Here is a 23,448-nt window from a genome sequence, read left to right as displayed (position 1 = left end):
TCCAAACAGTCTGAGAACAAATTTAAGAATTTAACACATACAAATTTGATATCATAATTGACAGTACTGTTTTTAATGATGCACAGAAATTCATGTTTAAGTCAGATAAATTAATTTTCCATAAGAAGAAAGGAGACCTTTAAAAATTGCTGCTACCTGGCATGCTCAAATATAAACTCTCTTTGTCAATGGAATGGGAGCTGCAGAAAGCACTGGCAAGGCACTTCAAAACAGTTCAAATGCCAGTCAAACAAGAATTCCAGAAAAAGAGAAGGGATAAATATGGCACGGCAAGGGGTATTACAGCATCCAGAGCTTACCACACATGAAAAATATCCTCATCTAGATCCTGTTCCTTTCTAGGAAGAAAACAACCCAGTTTTGATCACAGAGGTAGCTCACTTGCATGGTTCTCAGATCTATGTCCTCTCCTCCCCATTCTCAGACAACTATACAAACTTTTCGTAATACTCAGTCTTTGCAAAAGAACACAGTAGATCCTCTTCAAAGCCTTTTCTCCACATAACCAAACAGCAGAACTACAAGTCATTTTGCATATCTTTACCTTGACCAGAACTTCCATTTAAGAGTTGGCCACTTTAAATCTGCATCACTGTCACACATATACTAATGAACAAGTATCTCTACTACATGCTCAACACCTATACAGACACTACTCTGTTTTTTGATAAATTCAGTGCACATGGTGGCAGTGATAGGGTAGGAATAACTGGATACAGAGTCCTGGAAGTTTGAGAGGGAAGCATCCCTGGATCTTTCCATGTATTTCAGTCTGGTTAGAGAAAATGTCACCTCCTTGGAAGCCTCTCTCTGAGCGCTGTTTTTAGGTATTACAGAATATAATTCAATTTCTGACTGTAATACACTGGGCATTTGAGGTTTTAAAATGCTGATGTTCTTGATGTTTGCTTCCTTGCCAGACCTGGCAATTCCATGCACACACAACACCTGAAGTTCCACCTAAAACTGGAGATCTGATTCCTGCCCTGAGATGTATTTTATTGTTCAAATTTGGCATACGTGTCCTTGAATAATTTTGCTAGTGATCTACAAATGACAGTTGTAACTGTGGAATTATTATCTATTCTCCTTCTGTTTTCTTCCCACTTCTATATATACAAGTCTTTGTACAAATAATTCTGTGGGATTTGAACAAAGGAAGGGAACTGACTATTATTCCTGTGCAGCTGATGTGCATGCAGGTGAACAGCTTTCTTTCCACAGCTTTTCTTTCGGGCTGATCTCTATTCCTTACCTCAAAAGGATTTTATTTCACACTACTGCTGCAGAATCCCCTGCTTCTTCAGTCAACCAATCTCAATCCCGCTGCCCATGTTGCCGAAAATGCAGAGATGTCCTGCAAATGCAAACGACTACTCTCTAGATTTGGTTTTACAGTGGTACAAAAGATACTGCTTGGGTTTCCTGAACTAAAATGAATTTCAAACAGATTAAAAGCTTTAAATAGAGCAAGGACATTATTTTTAATATTTTCTACCAGAAATTCGCTACATGCATGCTCTTCTTTCAACCCAAAGGTAACAATTAGTCACTCAATCAAATAGATACATGACCAGTATGTCTTACTAATACACTGCATAGCATAATATTGCTGTGTCTACCACATGAGGCCACAGGCATGTATATTACGTAGAGAAGTGGCTTGGAGGTCCCTTGCCACTCACCCACTACCACCACTCCTACTTCTCCAAGCAAGTCAAGCATATTTACGTTTAATTTCTTACAAGGTTAATAACAAAAACTCGAGTTGAAGACAGAAAACTAGATCATCTCACTTGTCCCTGGGCTAAAAGGGATGACCAAACAATTCATATTGAAGTATTTAATTTGAATACAACAAAATCTTGGCTGATTTTCAATTTGTACATGTGAGTTGTAAGGATCAGTAGTAGAATATGTGCATAGTTATCTGTGTGATCTGAGGATACAGGCATATAAATCTTATCACCTAGATTCCTACTAGTAGAGTATAAGCTGCACTAAGGAAAAGCTTTAAAGTTCTAAAATAAAGTTAATTTGATAAACACATCATGGAAATACATCAAGCATGGTGTCCCTGCTTGATCAGGGTTCTTGGACCAGATGACCAGAGGTCCCTTCCAACCTCTACCAGTCTGTGAAACCCTGTTGCAAATGACCTCATTTGCTCTTCATATCTCAGACACCTGGAACCTCATACTGAAGTAACTACATGCACTCACAGCATATGACGAACAGAAGACCAAAGAATTATAAATCAAATGAAGAAAGAAAAAAACAAAAACTCTAGAAAAACGATCGATAATTGATCTGGTTTAATAAAATACTGCTCAACTTGCTAAAACATTGTCCTTCTTCAATGCAAAAATCAGCATTCTGCCAACTGTTCTGATGAGGAAGGCATACTTTCTCCACTTATAATATATAGATTGCATTTAGAAAATACTTTGTATTAAATTATAACCATGAAATGGACAATTTCAGTAGATACTTTTTTTAATCCATACAAATTGATGTCTAACTCTACTTCCAAACTTATTCTCTTAGTTTTATTTTTATACTGAAACTATCAGCCAACTGATTGGAAGGAGGGGAACAATTTAACAGAGGTTTTAAGAAAATAGAGGATGAATCTTTTATGTTTTCAGACCAAAAACCCAAACATGAATAAGTATTTCACCCCATCTTCCCTGCCTAGTATTAAAAAAGCTTCAGCTATGTTTTATGATGAAAATTTTACCTTCTCAATGTTTTTTCAACCTTTATCTCTTGAACACAGAAGAAAAATAATTCATTTTATGTACAAAACTTACTTCATTGTTTCATTATTTTAGGATTCTTAAGTAAGACCCCAGAGCTGACCTCTAAACCACCACAAGGAACACATGGAGAAAAGACTGCACAAAGGAACAACAGATAACGGCGGTCCTCATAGTGGAAATCTTCTAAGCACAGAAGCCTACTAGTACTTCTCTGGCTAGGAAGAAATATTTCTCTACAAGATCTTTGTTTGACAAAGTAGGGCCCTGGCAGCCATGAAAACCTAAGAAGTGAACTGGTCCCACCTGAACTGAGCTCTAGCAAAAAAAATAAAGCTGGATTTGTTCCCAATACCGCCATGAGCTTATACCATCACCCAAGTTCCCGTATACTTAAACTCTAGCTTCAGTATTCAGAAGGTCCCTACCCTGATTGATCCACTGCCAAAAAACTAATTGCTCAATTATGCTGTATTATGCAGATGTTATTCAATAACCTTCTGCAGAATCTATGGGGTTAGCTTTAGCATACCTTCTCTTACTGATGTACATGAAATACGGAGCAGGAAAAAAATCTCATTTAGCTAACCTGTCACATATATATTACCGATCTTCAGTGATTTCACTGACAGAGATGCCTGATAACTCCCTTTCTGCACTTTATGAGAGAAATCCAAAGTTACTACTTTGCAGTCACGCAGCATGCATCATTATTTAGATTTTAGCAGACAGATTTTTGTTAGTTTTGAACAGGAACAGAAAAAAAGTTACTCCCAACTAGTGCACTGAGAGAAGTACCTGGCTCAGCACATCCAAGGTAAATTCTGGAAAGTTCTATTATATAGAAAGCACATAAAAATAAACTTGCCTTCCATAAAGATCCTGTTCCAGTAGATTTTTCCAACATGATTTCCCCCAAGAAATATTAGGTTTGATAAAATCAACGCTGAAGTGCAAACAGATGCTAGGACGGCATGAAGTCGACGACGAATTCTTGGCGAGAAGAAATGCTCCTGAGGGCCGAAACAAAAGGTGCAGATGAACTTAACAACCCCTACAATTTTTCAAGCAATGTTAAAAAAAGACATTGTAGTTATGACAAACAACTTTTATACCAAAGTTCAAATCCTTACGGAACAGATCCCAAAGCTTGTAACATATCTAGCAGAACTCCCACCAATGTCATTTAGGTTAGGGCCAGATTTTATGACATAAAGCAGTGTTGAATTGTAGTTAAGGGTGGAAGGGACCTCTGGAGGTCACTTAGTCCAACGCCCCTGCTCACAGCAGGGTTGTTAGCTAGAACAGGTTGCCCAGAACTGTGCCAAGCCGAGTTTCTTCCCCCACACTATTAGGTACCTATACACTTTGTAAGACACCCCCAAGCCTTCTCTTTTCCATGCTGAACAGTCCCTGTTCTCGGAGCCTGTCCTCATATGGCAGATGCTCAAGTGCCCCCTTCATCACGTTTGTTGGACTCACACCAGTATATCCATGGCTTTCTGATACCAGGGAGCCCTGAACTGGACACAGTTGTCTACACATTCTGTGTCTTAATTCTTTGCTTCTTAAACGTAGTCTTTGAAGAATTTTTGTTGATGGATGCGAACACTAACAACAAGCTGCTGGGGTGGATAAAACTATGCAATAGATTCTAGTATGGAGTAAAACACATCAGTACAAATCAAGTAGCATAAAATATTTTGGAAGTCAATAATGCTTTGGTTGATTAATAAGACTTCACTGAAAGATTCTAGAGTCAGATCAGAGTGGGTTACTGGAATGAGTCTCTTAATAAACAGATATTTCCTTATAAAAGTGACTTAAATACACATGCAATCCCAATGTTTTTTCATTGCAAGTATTACTGCTCATATTCAAAAGTACAGATATCTGTTGTAAAGCTCTTGGCACTGTCCTAATGATACAAATAAAGCAAGTCTCCCTCCGTCATATACTAGTGTACCTTTTTCTACATTTATATTTTGCATTATCACCTGAGGTGCAAGTGCAGCAGGGAAACTGCAAAAAGGCAGTGAAAGAAGAATGAGAAAGTTTTAACTTGTTCCAATTCTCAGTTGTTAAGTCACAAAAATCATTATAGCACAATATGGGGAAATAGTGCCTCATTACAGTACTGCATAAGAAAAAAATATCTTGTTCATCATGTCCCCAGGCTGAAAGCCTCTTTACATAGTGCCTGAATCTGCAAAAGACTGAATGGTTCTTGCAAAGCGATGAGCGTTGCCAGTGTATGGGAACTAAGGAAAATATCACAAGGTGCTTAGCCTTCAAGTCATAAATGTTGATGTTGCAGAAAACAAACAGTCTTGTGACTGTAGTATAAAAAAAAAAAAACAACAGTAATAAATCTTTAATAGCTGCAGCCAGACTAGAATTCATGCTCAGATACCTGAACAACAGACAAAAAAATACATTCCCAGACAATTAAATTGCTAGTTTTATATGCATCAAAACCAATGTTTCAACTTATAGATTATTAAGTCACAAAATTTCAAATAAATGAATTACAAGCATGAAAATATAACTGACATATTAGTGCAAAGTACATCTCTGGTATCTAGTGCATGAGTCTATCTGAGTCATCACAACAATGGGGATAGAGACGCTTCTGTCAACCTGTATGCGCAATACTATAATAGCTGATCTTCCATATAGCACTGGGAAAAATATTCATATATGAACACAGAGATTGAGACTTTCCTCTTAAAACTCTGGATCAAAACTAGGGCATCATAGGGAAAGGGAGGAGAATTTAAGGTAAGTATATTAACATTCACAGACACAGGCAGTTAGTGAAACAACTCTTTCGCTTTCTAGTACTTTGCATTCCCAAAAACGCCCATAATGTTCTCCTTCAGTCACAGACAGGTAGAGGATATCTTGTCTCCTTCTGAAATGCAGAGTATGAACGTGTATTCCCATATATAAAAACATAAGCCTTTTCAGAACACATAAATGTACACACACAGATGAAATGTTCCAAATCTTGCTAGTAAATCCATGTTAAAAACTAAGATTAAATAAGGGACAGTTGTGGTCATTTTGTGTTATGACCTGTGTTCAGAGTCACCAAGCTTACCATCTTCTTACACCACGTCGGACAATTCTGACTGAGTTGTAGCTTATTTACATAGTCTACCACCAGATCTATTTTCACTCTCCTTTTCTCTAACAAACTTCTATGTCAACTCCATAGAGAAACAGTTTCACTTAGGAAAAAGCGTTAGAGATGGGCAATCCATCAGACAGTTTGTGTTTGACTGCATTTTCCACCAAGGCACTGATTAGACCTGTTAAGTTTGTGAGGTCTGCCTGTTTTGCAACCCAATGCAGTAAGACTGAGACAAACAACATGTCTAGCTATAAAAGCTCTGACACTTTTTTTTTTTTAAATAAATGAATACAGTTACTAAAAAAAATAAATAAAACTGTCACATATAATGGTATCACCCTCTACAAAAGTGCTATATGTTAAACAGTACAAATGAACTGTAGTATGTACCATAAAAGCCTCTGGTCGTTTATAAGGTATAAGGGAGTAGTTTAAGACAGGAACAGTTTAGACAAACACCAAGCCATTTCTGGGCTGTACTGTAGCTAATTTCCATTAACTTTTCAAGGCATTGATCCAAAAAATAGTACAAATTTTCTTGAGGGTCTTTGATTTGATGTCTCTGCAGCTTCTACCCAGCTGCAACAAAGGTTAAAAAAAATTAAAAGTTCTTTAAAAATCTCATGTCAACTAGAAAAAGCTAACTATAGAAGTACCTGAGCAGTTATTGTGCTCAAATTATTACACTGGAAGCATTAATTTACGTATGAAAAAGGACTGAGGCTGGTCTTGATAATCCATTGTAATGTTCGTGATTTAAATATCTACTGGCATGTAGATTTTTTTCTCAATCTACAAGTCATTTTCATCAAAGCAGACAAAAAAAAAATCACACCCACAATTCTTCATCATCCTATTTAATGCCTTTAACAATACATTCCATTGCCACAACACAAGCAGCTGTTATGGATTTGTGGTGTTTCTCTGGAAAAGAAGAAACTGTCTCCTTCTCTCCTCTCTCTTCCTGTTAGAAACACTGCCAGGAGAGAAAGTAGTGAAAGAATACCTTGTGTTAAAATGACAATGAAGCTATAGTTGCCTGGATGATACCCTTAGATTTACATCCTTCCTTGATGCTCTGTCTTACTTAGAATCACAGAATATCCTGAGTTGGAAGGGACCCACAAGGATCATCAAGTCCAACTCCTCGGTCTTCAAAGCACCAACCAAAAAAATCAGACCCTGTGTCTGAGAGTGTTGTCCAAATGCTTCTTGAGCTCCAGCCGGCTCAGTCCTATAACCACTTCCCTGAGGAGTGTGTCCCAGTGCCCGAGTGCCCTCTGGGTGCAGAACCTTTCCCTAACATCCAGCCTGACCCTCCCCTGTCCCGGCTCCATGCCATTCCCTCGGTTCCTGTCACTGTCTCCAGAGAGCAGAGCTCAGCGCCTGCCCCTCCGCTCCCCTCATGAGGGAGCTGCAGGCCTCCATGAAGCCTCCCCTCAGCCTGCTCTGCGCTGAACGAACCAAGGGACTTCAGCTGCTCCTCATGCGTCTTCTCCTGACCATTCACCATCTTTGTAGCCTTCCTTTGGACGCTCTCTAACAGTTTTATATCTTCCTTTTACTGTCGTGCCCAGAACTGCACACAGTACTCGAGGTGAGGCCGCACAATCGCAGAGCAGAGCAGGACAATCCCATCCCTCAACCGACTAGCAATGCTGTGCTTGATGCACCCCAGGATACAATTGGCCCTCCTGGCTGCCAAAACACACTGCTGGCTCATATTCAGCTTGCTGTCAACCAAAACCCCCAGATCCCTTTCTGCTGGGCTGACCTCCAGTACCTCATCCCCCAGGCTGTATGTACAGCCAGGGTTGCCCCTTCCCAGGTGCAGGATTTGGTACTTGTTTTTGTTAAACCTCATATTGTTGGTGATTACCCAGTTCTCCAGCCTGTCTAGACCTCTCTGCAAGGCCTCACCACCCTCGACAGAATCAACAGCTCCACTCAATTTGTTATCGTCCACACACTTGCACAAAAAACCTTCAAGTCCTATAAACAAATACTTTATGAAAACATTGCATTGAAGATGACTGGTCCTAAAATGAATCCCTGGGGAACCCCACTAGTGACAAGTCGTCAGCCTGATGTTCCCCATTTACTATAATCCTTTGGGCCCGAACTGTCAGCCAATTGTTCACCCATCTTATTTTACTGTTATCTAACTGTATTCTGGTCATTTTGTCTAGAAGGATACTGTGAGAGACAGTATCAAAAGCTTTATTGAAATCCAGAAAGATTACATCAGCGGCCTTCCTTTGGTCAACTAGCAGGGTGATCTTGTAGTAAAACAAAATCAAGTTTGTTAAACATGACCTCCCTCTTGTGAATCCATATTGGCTGTTACCAATGACTGCATTGTCCTTAGGGTGTTTTCCAGTAACTCCCAGAATAATCTTCTCCATAATTTTACCAGGCACTGAAGTAAGACTGACAGGCCTGTAACTGACAGGATCTTCTTTCTTGCCCTTCTTGAAAACTGGGACCACATTTGCCAGCTTCCAGTCAACTGGGACCTCTCCAGATCACCATGACCATTGAAAAATAATTGAGAGAGGTCCCACAATGACATCAGGACTGTGTCCAGTTCTGGGCTCCCCGGTACAAAAAAGACAGGGATCTCTTGGAAAGAGTCCAGCGGAGGGCCACAAAGATGATACAGGGCCTGGAGCATCTTCCCTATGAAGAAAGGCTGAGAGACCTGGGTCTGTTCAGCCTGGAGAAAAGAAGACAGAGGGGATCTTATCAATGTGTACAAATACCTGACGTGTGGGAGACAGAGGGATTTGGCCAACCTCTTTTCAGTGGTTTGTGGGGACAGGACAAGGGGTAATGGCCACAAGATACAGCACAGGAAGTTCCGCACCAACATGCGAAAGAACTTCTTCACGGTGAGGGTGACAGAGCACTGGAACAGGCTGCCCAGGGAGGTTGTGGAGTCTCCTTCTCTGGAGATATTCAAGGCCCGTCTGGACGCCTACCTGGGCAGCCTGCTCTAAGGAACCTGCTTTGGCAGGGGGCTTGGACCCGATGATCTTTCGAGGTCCCTTCCAACCCCTTCAATTCTGTGATTCTGTGATCTGTGATTCTGTGATCAGCCAGCTTTCTGAGTACTCTGGGATGAATCCCATCAAGCCCCATGGACTTACATGCATCCAAGTGGAGCAGCAAATCCATCACAAGTTCGGGATTGACTGGGATTCCCGCAGTCATGAACTCTTCACTATTTGTGATAGAGTCACTATTTGTAACCTAACATCAACACTTCATAATACTTTACTTCTACTAGACACTTTTTACCTCCTAGTGCAACATAAATGGACTGTAGCCTTTAAAATACACATCGCCAGGATAATCAGTCCAGGGGCAAGCAATATAACACAGGAGGTGACTTTAAAAGGTTAGCTCAGGCCACTTTTCCTGGAACTGAATGAAGTTCAGGTTGGCATTTCAGTCCAGTTCCTGCTGTAAATAAAGATCGGCTGTGGACATCATTTTTGTCTGACGTTGGGAAAGACCTACCTCTGCATGCTGGTGGGTCTAGTAAAATTGGCTACCATCAGATCTCTCTCAACTTGGCCCTCTGTTATCTTAAAAAAAAAATGGTACTATTGTAATGGGGTACCTTGAAAAGTAAATTTGTGTATATGTTTGAGAGGGGTGAAAGAAGACAGGGCAGAAAGGCTTTGCGCTGTCCAAACCCTCTTATTCCTAAATCTACTTTCTGTTATACATGCATCTCATATTTAACCTCTAATTGAAAACTACACCAGAAATAGGAAGTGTGTATAATAGCTGTTTCTTGAGAAAGACAGTTTATGAAAGACAATACACACCAGAATAGATTATTTAGATTAGAATTAAGAGTCAAGTTAAGGTACATGGTGGAAGTTAGAAGTCAGATAAATACTCCTATTTATCTCTTAAAATACTCTTATTTTGCTTACTTTGCAAGGCAATTATATCACTATCAGTCAAAGTGGCTTCAGGAAGCACAGAATCATTTTAAAGAACTAAGGTGAACTAGAGCTCATCAACAAAAGATTTGCATATTCACTGATGAACATGGTACACTGATATTACTGAATGGCATGGAGTGAAGAAATTGAGGGTCAAGAAGTGTTTTTCCTCAATATGTTTACGCCTCACAGTTAGTCAACAAAAGAGAAAATACTTTGGAGAATGTTGATAAGAATACACATCCATCCCCCCATGTCGAAGTTGAGGGACACCCAAGATGGAACTCTGCACAGCAGTCAAAACCAGGCAGTCCTATTCCAAATATCACACTAAAATCTTCTTTTACTAAAATATATTCCCCAGCATTTTATCAAAGACCCAATCCTACACCTTCCCACAGCAAGCATTCTTATTCTGTACCTTTTTCTAGCAACAATGGTGGCGCCATGGTGATTTGGCATGCTCCAAATGCTCTTTATTCAGAGGGCTGCTGAATTTGCTTGCAGGAGCTTGCTGCAGTAGCTTATTCTGGGAGCATGTCACATGCCATGCTGTTTTCAGGAGGGCTCAGGAACTGGGGTGCACCTTTTCCATCACTCCGCAAAATCAACTTGATGATGGGATAACAAGCAACAAGAAGCTTCCCCTAACAGAAATTACTTGGTAAGTTCTTGGCAAGCACTCAGAAGATGGAAGAGACTTACTTGTGCTGCATTCGCAATGCAACTCATTTATATAGCTGCACTGGGACAGATTAGAGCGAACTTCTACATAAAGTCAGTGATGTTATCAAACTTGCTGATACTGAGAATATTTAACAACTCCCATGTAGGGAACTAAACTTGATGAAATTTAAGCAAGCATACATCTTCATGGAGCAAAACAGAGACTCGCGACATTTATTTAATTCTGGACTACCCTTCCAGAGACTTGATATTCAAAGCATAAGGCAAAGTAAGATGAGCACGGTAAAACTGGAGAAGCAGTTGAGTATTTCTCATGGGAACATATGCACTGTGGAATAAGACTGTCAGATACTATGGCCAGAGTGACATGAAACATGTGCTTGATACTACAAGCTTCAACAGTACAGATGACATTATTTTATTTTCATCTGCCTTTGGTCTTCAAAGGGTAAAAATACTCTGGTACAATTTTTAGTAGAGTTGTTATTTTTTAAACACAGAATATTTCATTACTATCTGCTCTACAGATTTCATCCTCTCCCACTTAACCCTATCAGTCAACTTATCCATAAAAATTCTAAAATAGGAGAACAAAATGTGCAATATGTTGTGTTGAAGAAACCAAGCAAACTAATTATCATGTATGTAACACCTAGTCCCTCCATTATCCTTTAGTGCCTCTCCCAGTGTATGAGGGGGAAGTGAGCATGCTTCCCAAGGTTACTAAAGATCCACTCCTTCAATTTCCTGAAGGCTTTTTTTTATTAGAGAAGTAACATTCAAAATGTTCACTGCAGTACAGCAGGTGCACGTGTGGTATCATTATGCATATCAGGAAAATCAATGGAAGAAAACCTTATGTTGCTTATTGGAGTTCCTTTTGCCATTGTAACCTAAGGACCCGAACTTTGGTTTTCATCACCCATTGCATCACAGCTAAAGACTAAGGCCTGTACTTGTTTAGTTCTCCACAGAAGCCAGAGAGAATATCCAGCCATCTTAAAAGCACTTCTAAGTGTTTTCTTTCAGAAAATATCCATAGATAAACACAGGCCAACTCTACTAAGTCCATCCCTGAGCCCTGACGATCACCCTCATTGACACACGAGCAAATACCTCGATGCACCCCTTGAATCTGGGTCATCCGCAATGCAGCCATTTTCCAAAAATAACGGCAAAGCAGAAAAGCAAGAGCACGGGAGACAAGCTGAAAGAGAGCGAGGAGCAGATGGGACAGTGGGAAGGGAAGCGATACATCCTGACTAACAGTTATTGGCTATTTTATCTATCTGCAGTTAGGCACACTGAAAATGGAGGGCAGGGTGTGACTGAGCAGCTGGGGGAGCAGATGGGACGGAGGAAAGGCTGAAAATTGTCACAAAGCTCTGCCAAACAGAATGTTGATTTATTTAATTTTTAAAGTGAGCAGTAGAAATGAAGATGGGCTGGGTCCGAGCAGCAGGGCAACTTCTAAAAACACTTGTTAATACAAATTGTCAATGGGTAATAGTGACAAAAGCACATGTGAGAGACTGCAGAAATGAAGGGAGGCAGTACATGTACTCATTAATAAAACGTTGGTAGAAACCAGGCTTGAGGAGCAGCGAGAGCAATGGAAAGGCAGCTGATGAGAGGCTGACATGTCCTTGCGAGACCTACTCCTGCACTCTGAAGCCCAAGGACAGCTGTTGAATAGGTAATTGTAGAGACTTTACCGCAGAACAGAACAAAAAAAAGCAACACAAACAAAGAATTTAGGTTGAATACCCAGACAAAACATCCATTTATGAAATAATGCAAAAGAAATTGTGGAATCCCCAGGGCTGTAAGAGTAACAAGATAAAGGAACAGGCCTGCAAGTAGAATGTGAACAAGATGCACTACCAGATCTCATCCATCTACAATGGCCACAGCAAATGGAAGGATAAATTTAATTTCCCACCAGCATATATTGTACTCTTCAGTAATCGTGTAATCATTCCTGTTTGCTCCATTCTGCATCTAGCTCTAACCCAGACCCAGCCCTTTACTTTTGTTTGCTTTATTTTTTCGGAATCTTGTTTTGCTTGTGGTTGTTCCCTCCCTTCTCCCCAAGTCTAACTATGGCCTGAAGTAATCTGTGCTTCCAAGGCATGTACTTTCCTTCCAAAGCAAACAAAGATTAGCTCCTGGAAGGTTCACACAGGAAGGAGGGAACTGACGACACTTTTTCTAAAAGTCAGGATGATGCAAATGACCTGTAATTCCCTACAGACAATACATCACTCCTATAAAAAGAGGACCACACAATTAAAATCAAGCAGCTGTCAGTTAAGATCTACGTTCACAAATGTAACTTGTTTCTGAATTTAGAAATAAATGCTATATATAGTATTTGAGAAGATACTCATCTTCTCTATTGATGCCTTACTAAACATTCACTCAACAAAACGTTGTCTTGCACTAGCACCAGTTCATTTTTAGATTTTTCCAAAAGATCTACATTTATAGCATCACTCAGCAAACAGCCAAACCCCCTTCTGTTTGAAGAAAGCCTCCTACCAGCTCATATGTATGCACCACACTGATGGATGCATGTGTGAAAGTTTGACATACACTGAAGTAAATTTCTGTGCTTGCTCCTACATTTCCTCATCACCCTCAAAGAACCTGCCTAAACATTTTTTTAAAAAGTGGCAGCTTGTGAAAAGTGCAAAATGAACAGCATTGAAACGCACCATCCTCAAGGAATCTAACCAAGTAACGGCAGTGTACATATTTCTATAAATGTGCCTTACCTCTCACCAAGGAAGACAGTTTGCAAGAGTTGCGCACTCTCCTCTGCGTCCAGGCCAACATCCTTATTTTTGTTCTTCTGGTTCCCACTCTGCCTGTTCTGGCTCCCTCAGATCCCTTATCCCACGTTTTCATGTTTTTACCTTTTAAATTCTAACCAAATTGGGACAGGATCTAACTTGTCTAATCATTAGTGCAGAATTTTGCACAAGCTCCTGCTCATAATGGTCTTCCCGCATTGCCACTGTGAAACTGTTAACAAATAAATAACACACAGTAATAATCCCCACAGAGACATCTGATAAACACTCAGCAAATTCAGACCTCATTTTCCACATGGCAAGTTTCTGTAGCTCAGAGTTAAGCTGTGCATTAATGCATATGGCTCTGAAAGGCACAGCAGAAAGACAGAAGTGTGCAACCCACTCCTTGATACTTCAACTTGTATTTCTGTAAATGCTAGCATCTATTGTCTGGATTAATTTTTAAGGTGAACAAGGCTGTATTGATGTAACAGTAACAAAGAAGTACATCATCAGCATCACTCTACCTTCCTTTCACCCCATAGCATGATGTACTTGCTTTTAAAGCCACATTATGGCCAAAGTGCCAGAAAACTGCCTGATGTCTCCAAAGCAGAACAGGAAGTAAATAATGCTGGTAGGTGGGAGAAACATTTATTTGTTATGGTAAATGGGTAGCAACAGGAGGGGCTTCCCAACTCGCATTGCTGTCTGAAGGATAGCAGCAATCATCTGGTTAAAAACAGATGGAAAATCACTACAGTTTGTCCACTGCTGACATCAAAAATAATCTTTTTTTCCACAGATTTGACAAAAAAGGGAAGTTTGTACTCAAAAGATAGAAACAATAGGATGTTACCTCTGAAATCTTATTGCAGGCACTTTGTCATTACAGTCTGTATCATATTGTATGTTTGTTCCTAATGCAAAACAACACTTACCAGATTTTCTTTGTTACCGAGTCTAGGGCAAGAAGTTCCCTAAGTAAGGAAACTAGAGTCAGAGTGCAAGTGTGTGTGTCTGCCTGCCTGTGTTCCTCCATTTTTACAAGGCCTCTCCAAATATTCTGGGATCCACTCACATGAAGATAAATGAACCCTCACAAGAACGCAGAGAAAGGAGAAAAAAATATCAAGAAAAGCAGAAACATGCCAAGAATCTCTTGACTCAGAACTACTGTTGGCAGAGATAAAAGTAATTGAAAAAAAATCTAGGATACGTCCGCCAGCCCACATTCACCTTTGATGGTCTTTCAGAAGCTCAGTATGAAACAGCACCTTGATGACTCAGCTTGCTGCTTCTGGGTACCACACGTAACGACCAGTTGTCACAAATCTGCCCTGGCTAAGATTTACGTCTAGAGAAAGGAGTTTCCATTGAGTTTGAGTCAGAGCATATCCACTTTGGACAGCAACGATTTCTGGTTAGATGACTGATATGGCTGAATTCAAGGCTCAGAGGGAGGTATCTTCACCCCAGGCAGAGAGCATTTGACCATTGGGTCATTCCTCCAGGGATGCAGGATGCCTCCTATTTGCTATTCAGAGCATAACAGCAAGCCCTATTCACTGGTTGGGGTTTTGACATTATAGGTGATACCTATATCTCAAAAAAGATTTCAGCACTACAGACAAACAGTCTGATTAAGGGACTTTGTTCAATTACCTTACCTTATGTTATTATAAATTCTCAGACAGTTGAAGAGACAAATCCAGCAGAAATCTACAGCAAGTACATAAGAGGATTATGAAGAAAGGATCATCAGCACTGCCTGCCACTTAACTGAATTACCATGTTGCAATAAACATATGCATGAATTACACAAAACTATTAGTAAAGGAGAATAGGTGAAACAAGCTTCTGAGATTAGTAAACCAGTGTTATAAATACTCTTTCCATCAAATGAAGCAAAATAAAGATCAAAGCCTACTATGTGCTGAAGAACAGCTGAGAAGGGTCTTTATTTATTACGAAGATCTTATTAAAGATCTGATTTTGCAAGGTGGTCTACATACATACTTTCTCCGGATGAGTTTGAAATGTTTGGTCAGATCTTGCCACTGATAGTGGCAGAAGGAAGTTTTACAGCTTTGTCATGGCGATTTTAAGTGAGTTATACTTGCAAAAAGAAATTTGTCACTAAATGAGAGTTCTGTTTTCTTAACGTATATAGGATTCAGTTGTGAAATTCACAGTGTCTTTATCTTGGTTAGACTGAGTTTGGGCCCTAATAGAGGGCTAAGCAATTCCTGAAGCAGGACCTAATTGTTTTGTTTGTCCCACTCTATACAGGGAGGCTCAACTTACTACTACGTACTGCTAAGGTATGCTTGCAAGGGGGAAATTCCAAGCAGTTAGTAAGCTCCTCCATTCCCACTTCCCTTCTTTGACTTCTGTCTCTCACTTTGTACTGCTTTGGGTACTTTTTCAGAGTCCAAACCATGAGACAAATCATCTAACAATAAAACAATCAGAGGAAGTGAAGTTTTCTGCTGGGGTTAAGAGCTAAGTCAGCTCAGCAAAGATTCCAGCAGAAAGGAGTGCAGAGAAGAAAGCAGGGGGACTGCAAAGAAGGGAGGAGAAAGGGAAATTCAGCCCTTTCCCTTTCAATAGCAGTGAGTTGTTAGATCAGCTTAGTACCCTGAAGAACCACAGCACAGAGGCTGGGCTCTCCAGGCAGTCTCTCTCCATGTTCCACTCCAGCTGTCTGCAGGATCACTGCACCATTTGTTATGAATAACTATAGAATTTTTGATGCTCCGAGCAGAAGAAATAGGGCAGACAAATTTAACAGATTAAAAAAAGGACAGAAAAAAAAGGCAGACCAAAAGAACCCTGACCACACTCAACCTTTTGAAAGACTTCTAAAATCCTGTTCTCTCCAATGCCGAGACTGCCAATTATCATTGACCACGTCTCTAGTACCCAGAACAAAAGTGGTATTTTTACTATAGAGATAAATATATGGACTTCATTTTATAAGAGGAAAAAATCCCCTAATGTTACACACTAACCAAAACCACAGACATTACAGAAGATATTTCCCCTTTTACAAAGAGGGGAAAAAAGGCAGTTATAGTGAACTGAAATGGACTTAGTGGCACCTCATCACAGCCAGAAATAAAAATTTAGAAATCAAAGTATTTTATACTTAAAAAAAAATAAATAAATATAAGGGTAGTAAAAAAAAAAACTTAAAATTAAGTTATACTTAAAATTAGCTGGCTTCTCAAATTGAATTACTAATGGTGTATTTAGTTCCTTACTACATAAAGCTAGAAATAAGCTCAAACTAGAAATTCATCATAGCATGATTTTTAGAAGAGAGATTTTTACATCTCAATTAAAAAAAATTCTTATGAGACTGAATGACACGTGTTCACTTTACTACAAAAGAACTAAGAAAATAAATGTTACTGTTTCAATTAAGATTAAAACATTAATTTTAACAATCTGCCAACTTCACCCTCTTTGCTATGTCTTCTTCTGAACAATTTCCAAATCCATTCATTTAAAGATGTTGTCAGCTATTCTAAGGTTTAAATCATTCTAAATGTATTTTTAAACCAAGATGTCATTTCTTGTATGGATCTCTATCTTGCTTTCCTTAAGGAAAAGAAGGAGGGGGAAAAATGAAATCACTAGAAAAATGATAGCCATTAGCATTTTTGTTCAGAAATCTGATCCATTATTTATTAAAAATCATTACAAATCTCATCACTGATTTCAAATGAGTTACTGATGGGGTCTCTGTTCATCTGTGGGAAATTAATACAGAATCAGTGAAAGAAAACACTACTTCGCTTCGTATGGTTCTAAATAGCTCATGAAAAAGTGAAAACAAAAGACTGACAAAAAATCCTATAAAACTCTCCCACATTAATATACAGTTCCCACATACACCTTAGCTCACGATGCACAGCATTTATTGTTTTATATACAATGCTTTAATAAAAATAGTTAAAATGTTACTGCATTCGGCTCTAATTTTTTGATACCTAACAAATAATCTCTGTGGAGAAAAAAAGATACAGTTAACTTCTCAGAACAAAACTCACTGAAACACAAAGTTCAAAGCAGTGTAAATTGAAAACTACATTAAAAGGAGAATAATCTCTTTTAGAGCTGAAATCAGGAAGCTAGGTACTGTTCTGCAACCAGTACAGATTATAAATTTCAGGTCCAAATTTATGGGTCAGAAAATTTACTGTTTTCAGTAAATATTTGTTTATATGTTGAATTTAATTCTCATAAATAATGCTTACTATCCCTTAGTTATTCCAGTTCAATATGCCTGAGATGACATTTAAAACCTGTCAGACTCAATTTAAAGCTATAGAAGTGTTTTTTGCCCATTCTGTGCTAGATTTGATGTGCTGAGATTTAAACTACCATGAAATCTGCATAAATGTAGGGTCCGATTCTTTTTATACATATTCTTAGTCAGCATAAGGATTCAGTGAAGGACAACAACCAAATGTGCTTTATTTAGATTTCTTTTGCAAGAGAATTGAGGGAATATAGTAGGGAAAAAACAGAAGCAGTTTTGCTTTAATTACTGTTGTTATTTGTGATCACTTTCATCTAAAAAACAAAGCAGAATTAAAGTTCAAGTTTTTTTCAAGGTTTTCTTTCCTTTTTTTTTTTTTTTTTTTTTTTTTTTAAATATTTTACCAAGTACCTCCAGCTCAGCTCAATTTTTTAAGTCAACTTTAACAACAATATTGGAGAGGTAAATAGACTGGTTAAAACCCCATAAATCTGCACTTTGTGTTTATTTAGAAACTCATCTGCTATTCTGGGGCAAAAATAAACTTTCCTTTCCAAAAATAGCCTTCAAGAGCCAACACAGCAAATGAGTGAAACACAAGGCTTACAAAGATTTCATCTGATGAATAGATGAAATTTAAGCGAAACACCTTCTCTCAGAATGAGGTTCTCAAAGTCACTGAGACTAGGCTTGCTGAGACAGGGTTATAGGAACACTTGCAAAAGCCAGAGTGTAAGGAAACAAAGAAATTTACACAGGACATTAGAGAACATGAAGCTCATTTTTGATGGAAGAGATATTTCTTAGAGAATATCCTTCCGCCTCTTGATAAGGATGGGTCAAAGTCCAGCTACTCATCTGCCCTCCAGCCTCAGCATTTGACAAGAAAATGGGAGCTTGTTAGAAGAGTGCAGAGGGAGCAGTGAGGGGCAGTTTACAAAGACTGCAGCTCATGTTGTTGTAGAGAAACTTTCAAGGCACAAGGTAAGGTATGACTTAGCCATAACCAAATGCGGCAAGATGTGCACGATCTACTAACCCCAGGGAACATATTTTTCCTTATGGTGGGCACTAATTCAGATGCTAAAATGATTCATAGTAAAAATGCTGGTTTCAGCAATATTTCAAGGAAAGAAGAGAAAGTACCTCCTCAGGAACATCTACAGCAATGTTTTCAAGCAGGAATGGAAAACCAGGGAGTCATGGAAGACACTGAACAGGCCTTTAAAAACACTGGATGACAATGAAACGGATGAGGGGGAAAAGGCACTCGGTTCACTGTTCACGGTTTAATTATACAAAATTTGCCAGCACTGGTTAGCTATAATTAGAATTACGTGTTAGAATAAATCCAGCACATATAACCCAACCTTCACAATGCCATACCCCTATCATTTTAATGGTACTTAAGCACTTAATTCCTTAAGAGTTCTTTTTAAGAATTCTAATACAATGGCATCAAGTACAAAATGCCCCTACACTTATGTCTTCCTCATATAGCTAGATGCCTGAGAAACTGTTGTTTTCCAGTCCAGAGACAAATGTATGCAGCTGGTCAGATGCTGAAGCTCAGTTTCACCCCAGAGGGCAGATTAATAGATTTGATAAACTCATTCTCTACGAACGAAAAAAGCTGCTTCCATGCTGTCACCAAATTCACAGTGATGGACACTTGGATTGTATAAGGTAGCACTGGCTACTAAATTACTTAGCTGTATCAGCTGCCACACATGGTATGCCACAGCAGTGAAAACTGAAAACGGGGATGGAGAATAAACATAATTACTTGAGCATCAGGACTTCATCAGACTGGAGACTGAGTCACTGCCATCTCAGTATTATAAAGGAGTATGAATTCTAAGCGCTTATCACTACTAAGGAAGCGAGGCATAGGAATTACCCTTACAAACAGTTATTAGAAGATTTGGGATTAAATACTGAGCAAACCTGCAGACTAAAATGACCATCAAAATTAAAACAGTGCTTTTTTTGAGTATGACTGTGCATTAAAGATGGTATGAAGGTGAAAAGTATAAGCAAATGGAAATGAAATGCATATGAAAAGTCAAAATATCAGAGGTCTTCAAAACAAAATAATACTTTCTTTATGGACTCTTCACAATGGCATAAGATTTCTTAGCATAAGCTTGTTCCCAGATGCAAGCAGCTGCTACATGAACTTTTTTCCAGGAAACACATGGTTAGAAAATTACACTCCTAATTTTAGTGAAGATGAATATTTTAAGTCCATCCTGAGTGAAATCAGAATACAAATACTAAAACTGGCTTCTGTTTAACCTTATACAATGTGACAAGCAGTTGGTTGCACTAGCATTGCAGAGAAAGCTTTTAAGACCATCCATATTTCAGTGTTGGCCTAGCTGTTTTTTGCAAAATTCTAGTTATATGGCTTACGTCAAATGGCAGAGTGGGGAAGGGAATGTTGTTTTCTTTATTAACCACCACTTTTACTATAGATTAAATCAAACTAGTAAACGGGAACTTCAGATAAGCATGAAGCTAGGAAACAAGAACACAAAGTGAAGAGATATTCAACTTACAATTAAGTCTCGAATAAGTGAAACAGAAAGTATCCTCTTGATGCCATTTTCCACAATTACTCCAAGACAATTAAGAGCTCCCCAGTACCACAGATAGCTCTGTCCTCCGTGCCAATAGCTTACAAAGGCAAAAGTGAGGGCTGTGGAAAAAAGCATTCCTGGCAGACTGGACTGAGATCCTCCCATGGGAACATAAATGTACCTGTAGGTGAAGTGATAGATAAGCAGTGTTATTATGGCTTTCACAGAAATCTCAGAAAAACATCCACTGCAGAATAAATTCATTTTGCAGCATTAAAAAAAAAAAAAAAAAAGAATTTTACTAATTTTACTAATTACCTGGCATTCTGTATTTACATTGCCTGCTCCAGTTTTTGCAAAGCTGTAGACCACTTCATGAAATATGTACGCATACCATTCGGCAAAAAGACAATTTTGTGGTCAAGGAAACTCTGCATTAGGCAAGCGTAGAGGATAAGCTATATTCTCAAAATTGCAAAAGATGTTCAGGTTTTTTAGACTGCGGTAGTAGTAAGCCAACTTGTATACAAAAAAATTACAAATAATCTTCGTGAGAATTTAAATTGTAAGACTTAACAATAAAATTTAAAAAAATCTGTAAAGTCATGTATAGTCATAACCCACAAAATGTTTTCCCTTTTTCTGAAATGTAGACATATGCAAACATACTTTATTTTTAAAAGCTTCTAATTTCTGCATCTTTAAATCTTTTATTAAAAATTGTATTTACTGAAAAGTATCTTCTATCCAGTTCTTGTGTTACACTCTCAAGATCTCATCTGCCTAATGACATTTGCAACACATGTACCACCGTCCCATCCCAAAATACCTGTATGAAAAACCCTGCATGCAATTATATTTTGGATTGAAACTGAATCCAGGAGACAGAAGCTCAATCTTTAATTGATGCTTATAAGTGTCAAGAAGGCAGTACTCGTTCAACAGAAGCACCAGCAGCAATGGGACTCTGAAAGCTGACACTGTTTTCTGGGTCACTTCACTTTCCTGCCTGCCTAGAGGGCTACGTCCACTTCTGGCAGTTGCAAAATAAGGCATGGCCACTGCCCAGCCTTTATTTAAAGAGTTGCATATTTCTGTCAACACTTAGGGGAAGCTCATCAGGCAGCGGAGACACCGCTCTGCCCATGAGCACCAGTGAGGGGACGCAGTATGTGAGAAGTGCCAGGGACAATTCCCTCTAGCTGTCACTCCTTCGGCATAGCGCGCCATAGCCTTGTGAGAGACTATTCCTACTTGGTAAGATAATTAAAGGATATTTTTTCTCCACTGAAAATTTCATCACTGGTTTTCAGTTTTTTACATTCAGAGACAAAGATCAGCTCAAAGATTTTAAAGGGAAATTAATGTAGTGCTTTATTCATAACCTTTGGAAGTAAAATACTGTATCAGGGTAAAACAAAGTGATGAGAGTAATTAAGACGTAAGTGGAAAAGTCATTCAAAAAAACCCTTTCAAATGCTCCAAATCCTCTCTAAATATAATATCAATACACCTTTATACTTCCACCTGCCACAGGGAACATCTGATTACATTTATAGAGATTTTCAGTGTGTTTTTTTATTAAGCATACAAACATAAAGAGAAATTAAAGTCAATAGTTTTAATATATGTTGTATTTCTCTTCTCTCTCCCCTTCCTTTTTTTTTTTTTTTTTTTTTCCCCTCAGGCCTAGCCTTTTCTCATCACACAGATGAGAACACAGTGTGGCAATAATACATATTTGCAGCTGCAATCAGTAGGTCTAACTGCAGAGAAGCATGCCATAGCAGCCTGTAAGCAAACAGATCCCCTTCAGGGCTCTCCCTGGGATCTCACATGCAGGATGATGAGAACAGAGCCCCAGACTGCTGCTGCAGACATCTCGTAAATGGCCAGACAAATTCCTTCTCCAATGACTACAAAGGCGAAAGACCAAGGAAGCATCACCTCTTAGGACCTCCTTGCACAAAGCCTCCCTTCTCCCTTTTTAAAGGCTGGTTGATGGATTTTCCAGGTAGTACTAACTCAGTTCCTTTCGCAGGCTGTGCTCCTCACAGAACCATGACCTGGGCAGTCTCTCTCATGCCTCCACAGCATGGCACCTCCTGGTTCCAGAAAGGTTCACCCACAGGAGCCAAAACAGGATGCTGCAGATGCTGCCACCCTCAGCAAAGCTCATCATGGTCATACATTTACTGAAATGCCGTGTTTAAAAGTAACCCAGATGCCATCGGAGAGGACATCTCCCTGTGACAGACACCTTACTCTAAGCCCCAAGGAAATCTTTCTACTGACCTCAAGAGGGCACTGAATTAAATCCACTGTACAAAATGTAGCTTTCACTGCAGAAGCAGCTCTGGGTTTCTGTATGGCCCCTTTCCCTGAACTGAAGGACAGAAGCTGTGGTATAGGTACTGGCCATCTTGTGAGCACACGTAGTCTGTCACTGTCTGTCACTGGGACTGGCACTGCCAGGAATGGGTGCAGCAGCACCAGCTTATTCATTTGCAATTGTAGTTCATTTTAGATTGGGCTGAATGGCTTTCAGAGCATCGTGCAGAGAAAAATAGGCTATTTTACAATTTTTAGTGTTTAACGACAGCAGTTAGTTAATTGAGCAGCACTAATTCAAATCTTGGTGAATCTTCAAGGTCAATGAAGTTTTAGCTCCTAGCAAGGCCCATGGCAATCGTGCAATTGAAAATTTGCTTCCACTGCCCTTGAAAAGACCTGTTCGCAGAAGAACAGAAACCAAATGGAGCCATGAAATCTTTGCTAACCTTTCCATCCCCTAGTGTGGGGATTCTGCCTCCTTGCCTGGTGGAAAAATGCAAAGCAGAAAGCAAAGCCTCTTTCCCTCCCCTCCAGCTACCAGAAGAAAACAGAAGCAGGCTGGCAGCCACTTCTTGTCACAAGGCCACTAACTGCCTTCAGATCATGTGTTCGTGCCTTTGCTTGGCAGAGCGCCCAATGGCAATTTTTAAGTAGGTATAAGAGGCTGATGGATGTTGAGTCATTTCTCTCAAGCAGTGTGAAGAGCAATTCTGTATGTCCTTATGTTATTTACACAGAAAATTAATTGTGCAAAATCCATTATTACATTACAGAACCAGCTTTGGTTTGACATCAGAGAAAAACAATGTACATGCTACCTCATCGGACACACACCTCATATCCATGTTGCATACCAACATTCACAGTCTTAAGTGGACAGGCCTGTATACAAGCAAGTATGC

The 23,448-nt window shown here is 39.3% G+C and overlaps 1 protein-coding gene across 3 annotated transcripts in view; it reads right to left on the bottom strand.

The window, feature by feature from the left end:
• The window catches only part of HHAT (hedgehog acyltransferase), a 165,393-nt gene that overhangs the window by 61,878 nt on the left and 80,067 nt on the right, over positions 1-23,448 (bottom strand). For 2 of the 3 annotated variants that reach the window (XM_040554067.1, XM_040554068.1), the window contains 2 exons: positions 20,192-20,393; positions 3,649-3,793 (listed from right to left, as the gene is read on the bottom strand). In XM_040554067.1, the coding sequence (XP_040410001.1) occupies positions 3,649-3,793; positions 20,192-20,393 (347 nt within the window). The remainder of the gene's footprint in view (positions 1-3,648; positions 3,794-20,191; positions 20,394-23,448) is intronic. The other variant, XM_040554069.1, reaches the window with a different exon arrangement.

Source organism: Cygnus olor, chromosome 3 (assembly GCF_009769625.2).
Source record: "Cygnus olor isolate bCygOlo1 chromosome 3, bCygOlo1.pri.v2, whole genome shotgun sequence".
Lineage (NCBI taxonomy): Eukaryota > Metazoa > Chordata > Aves > Anseriformes > Anatidae > Cygnus > Cygnus olor.
The sequence above is the reverse complement of the archived record's forward strand: the minus strand, read 5'-3'. Positions and strand labels throughout refer to the sequence as shown.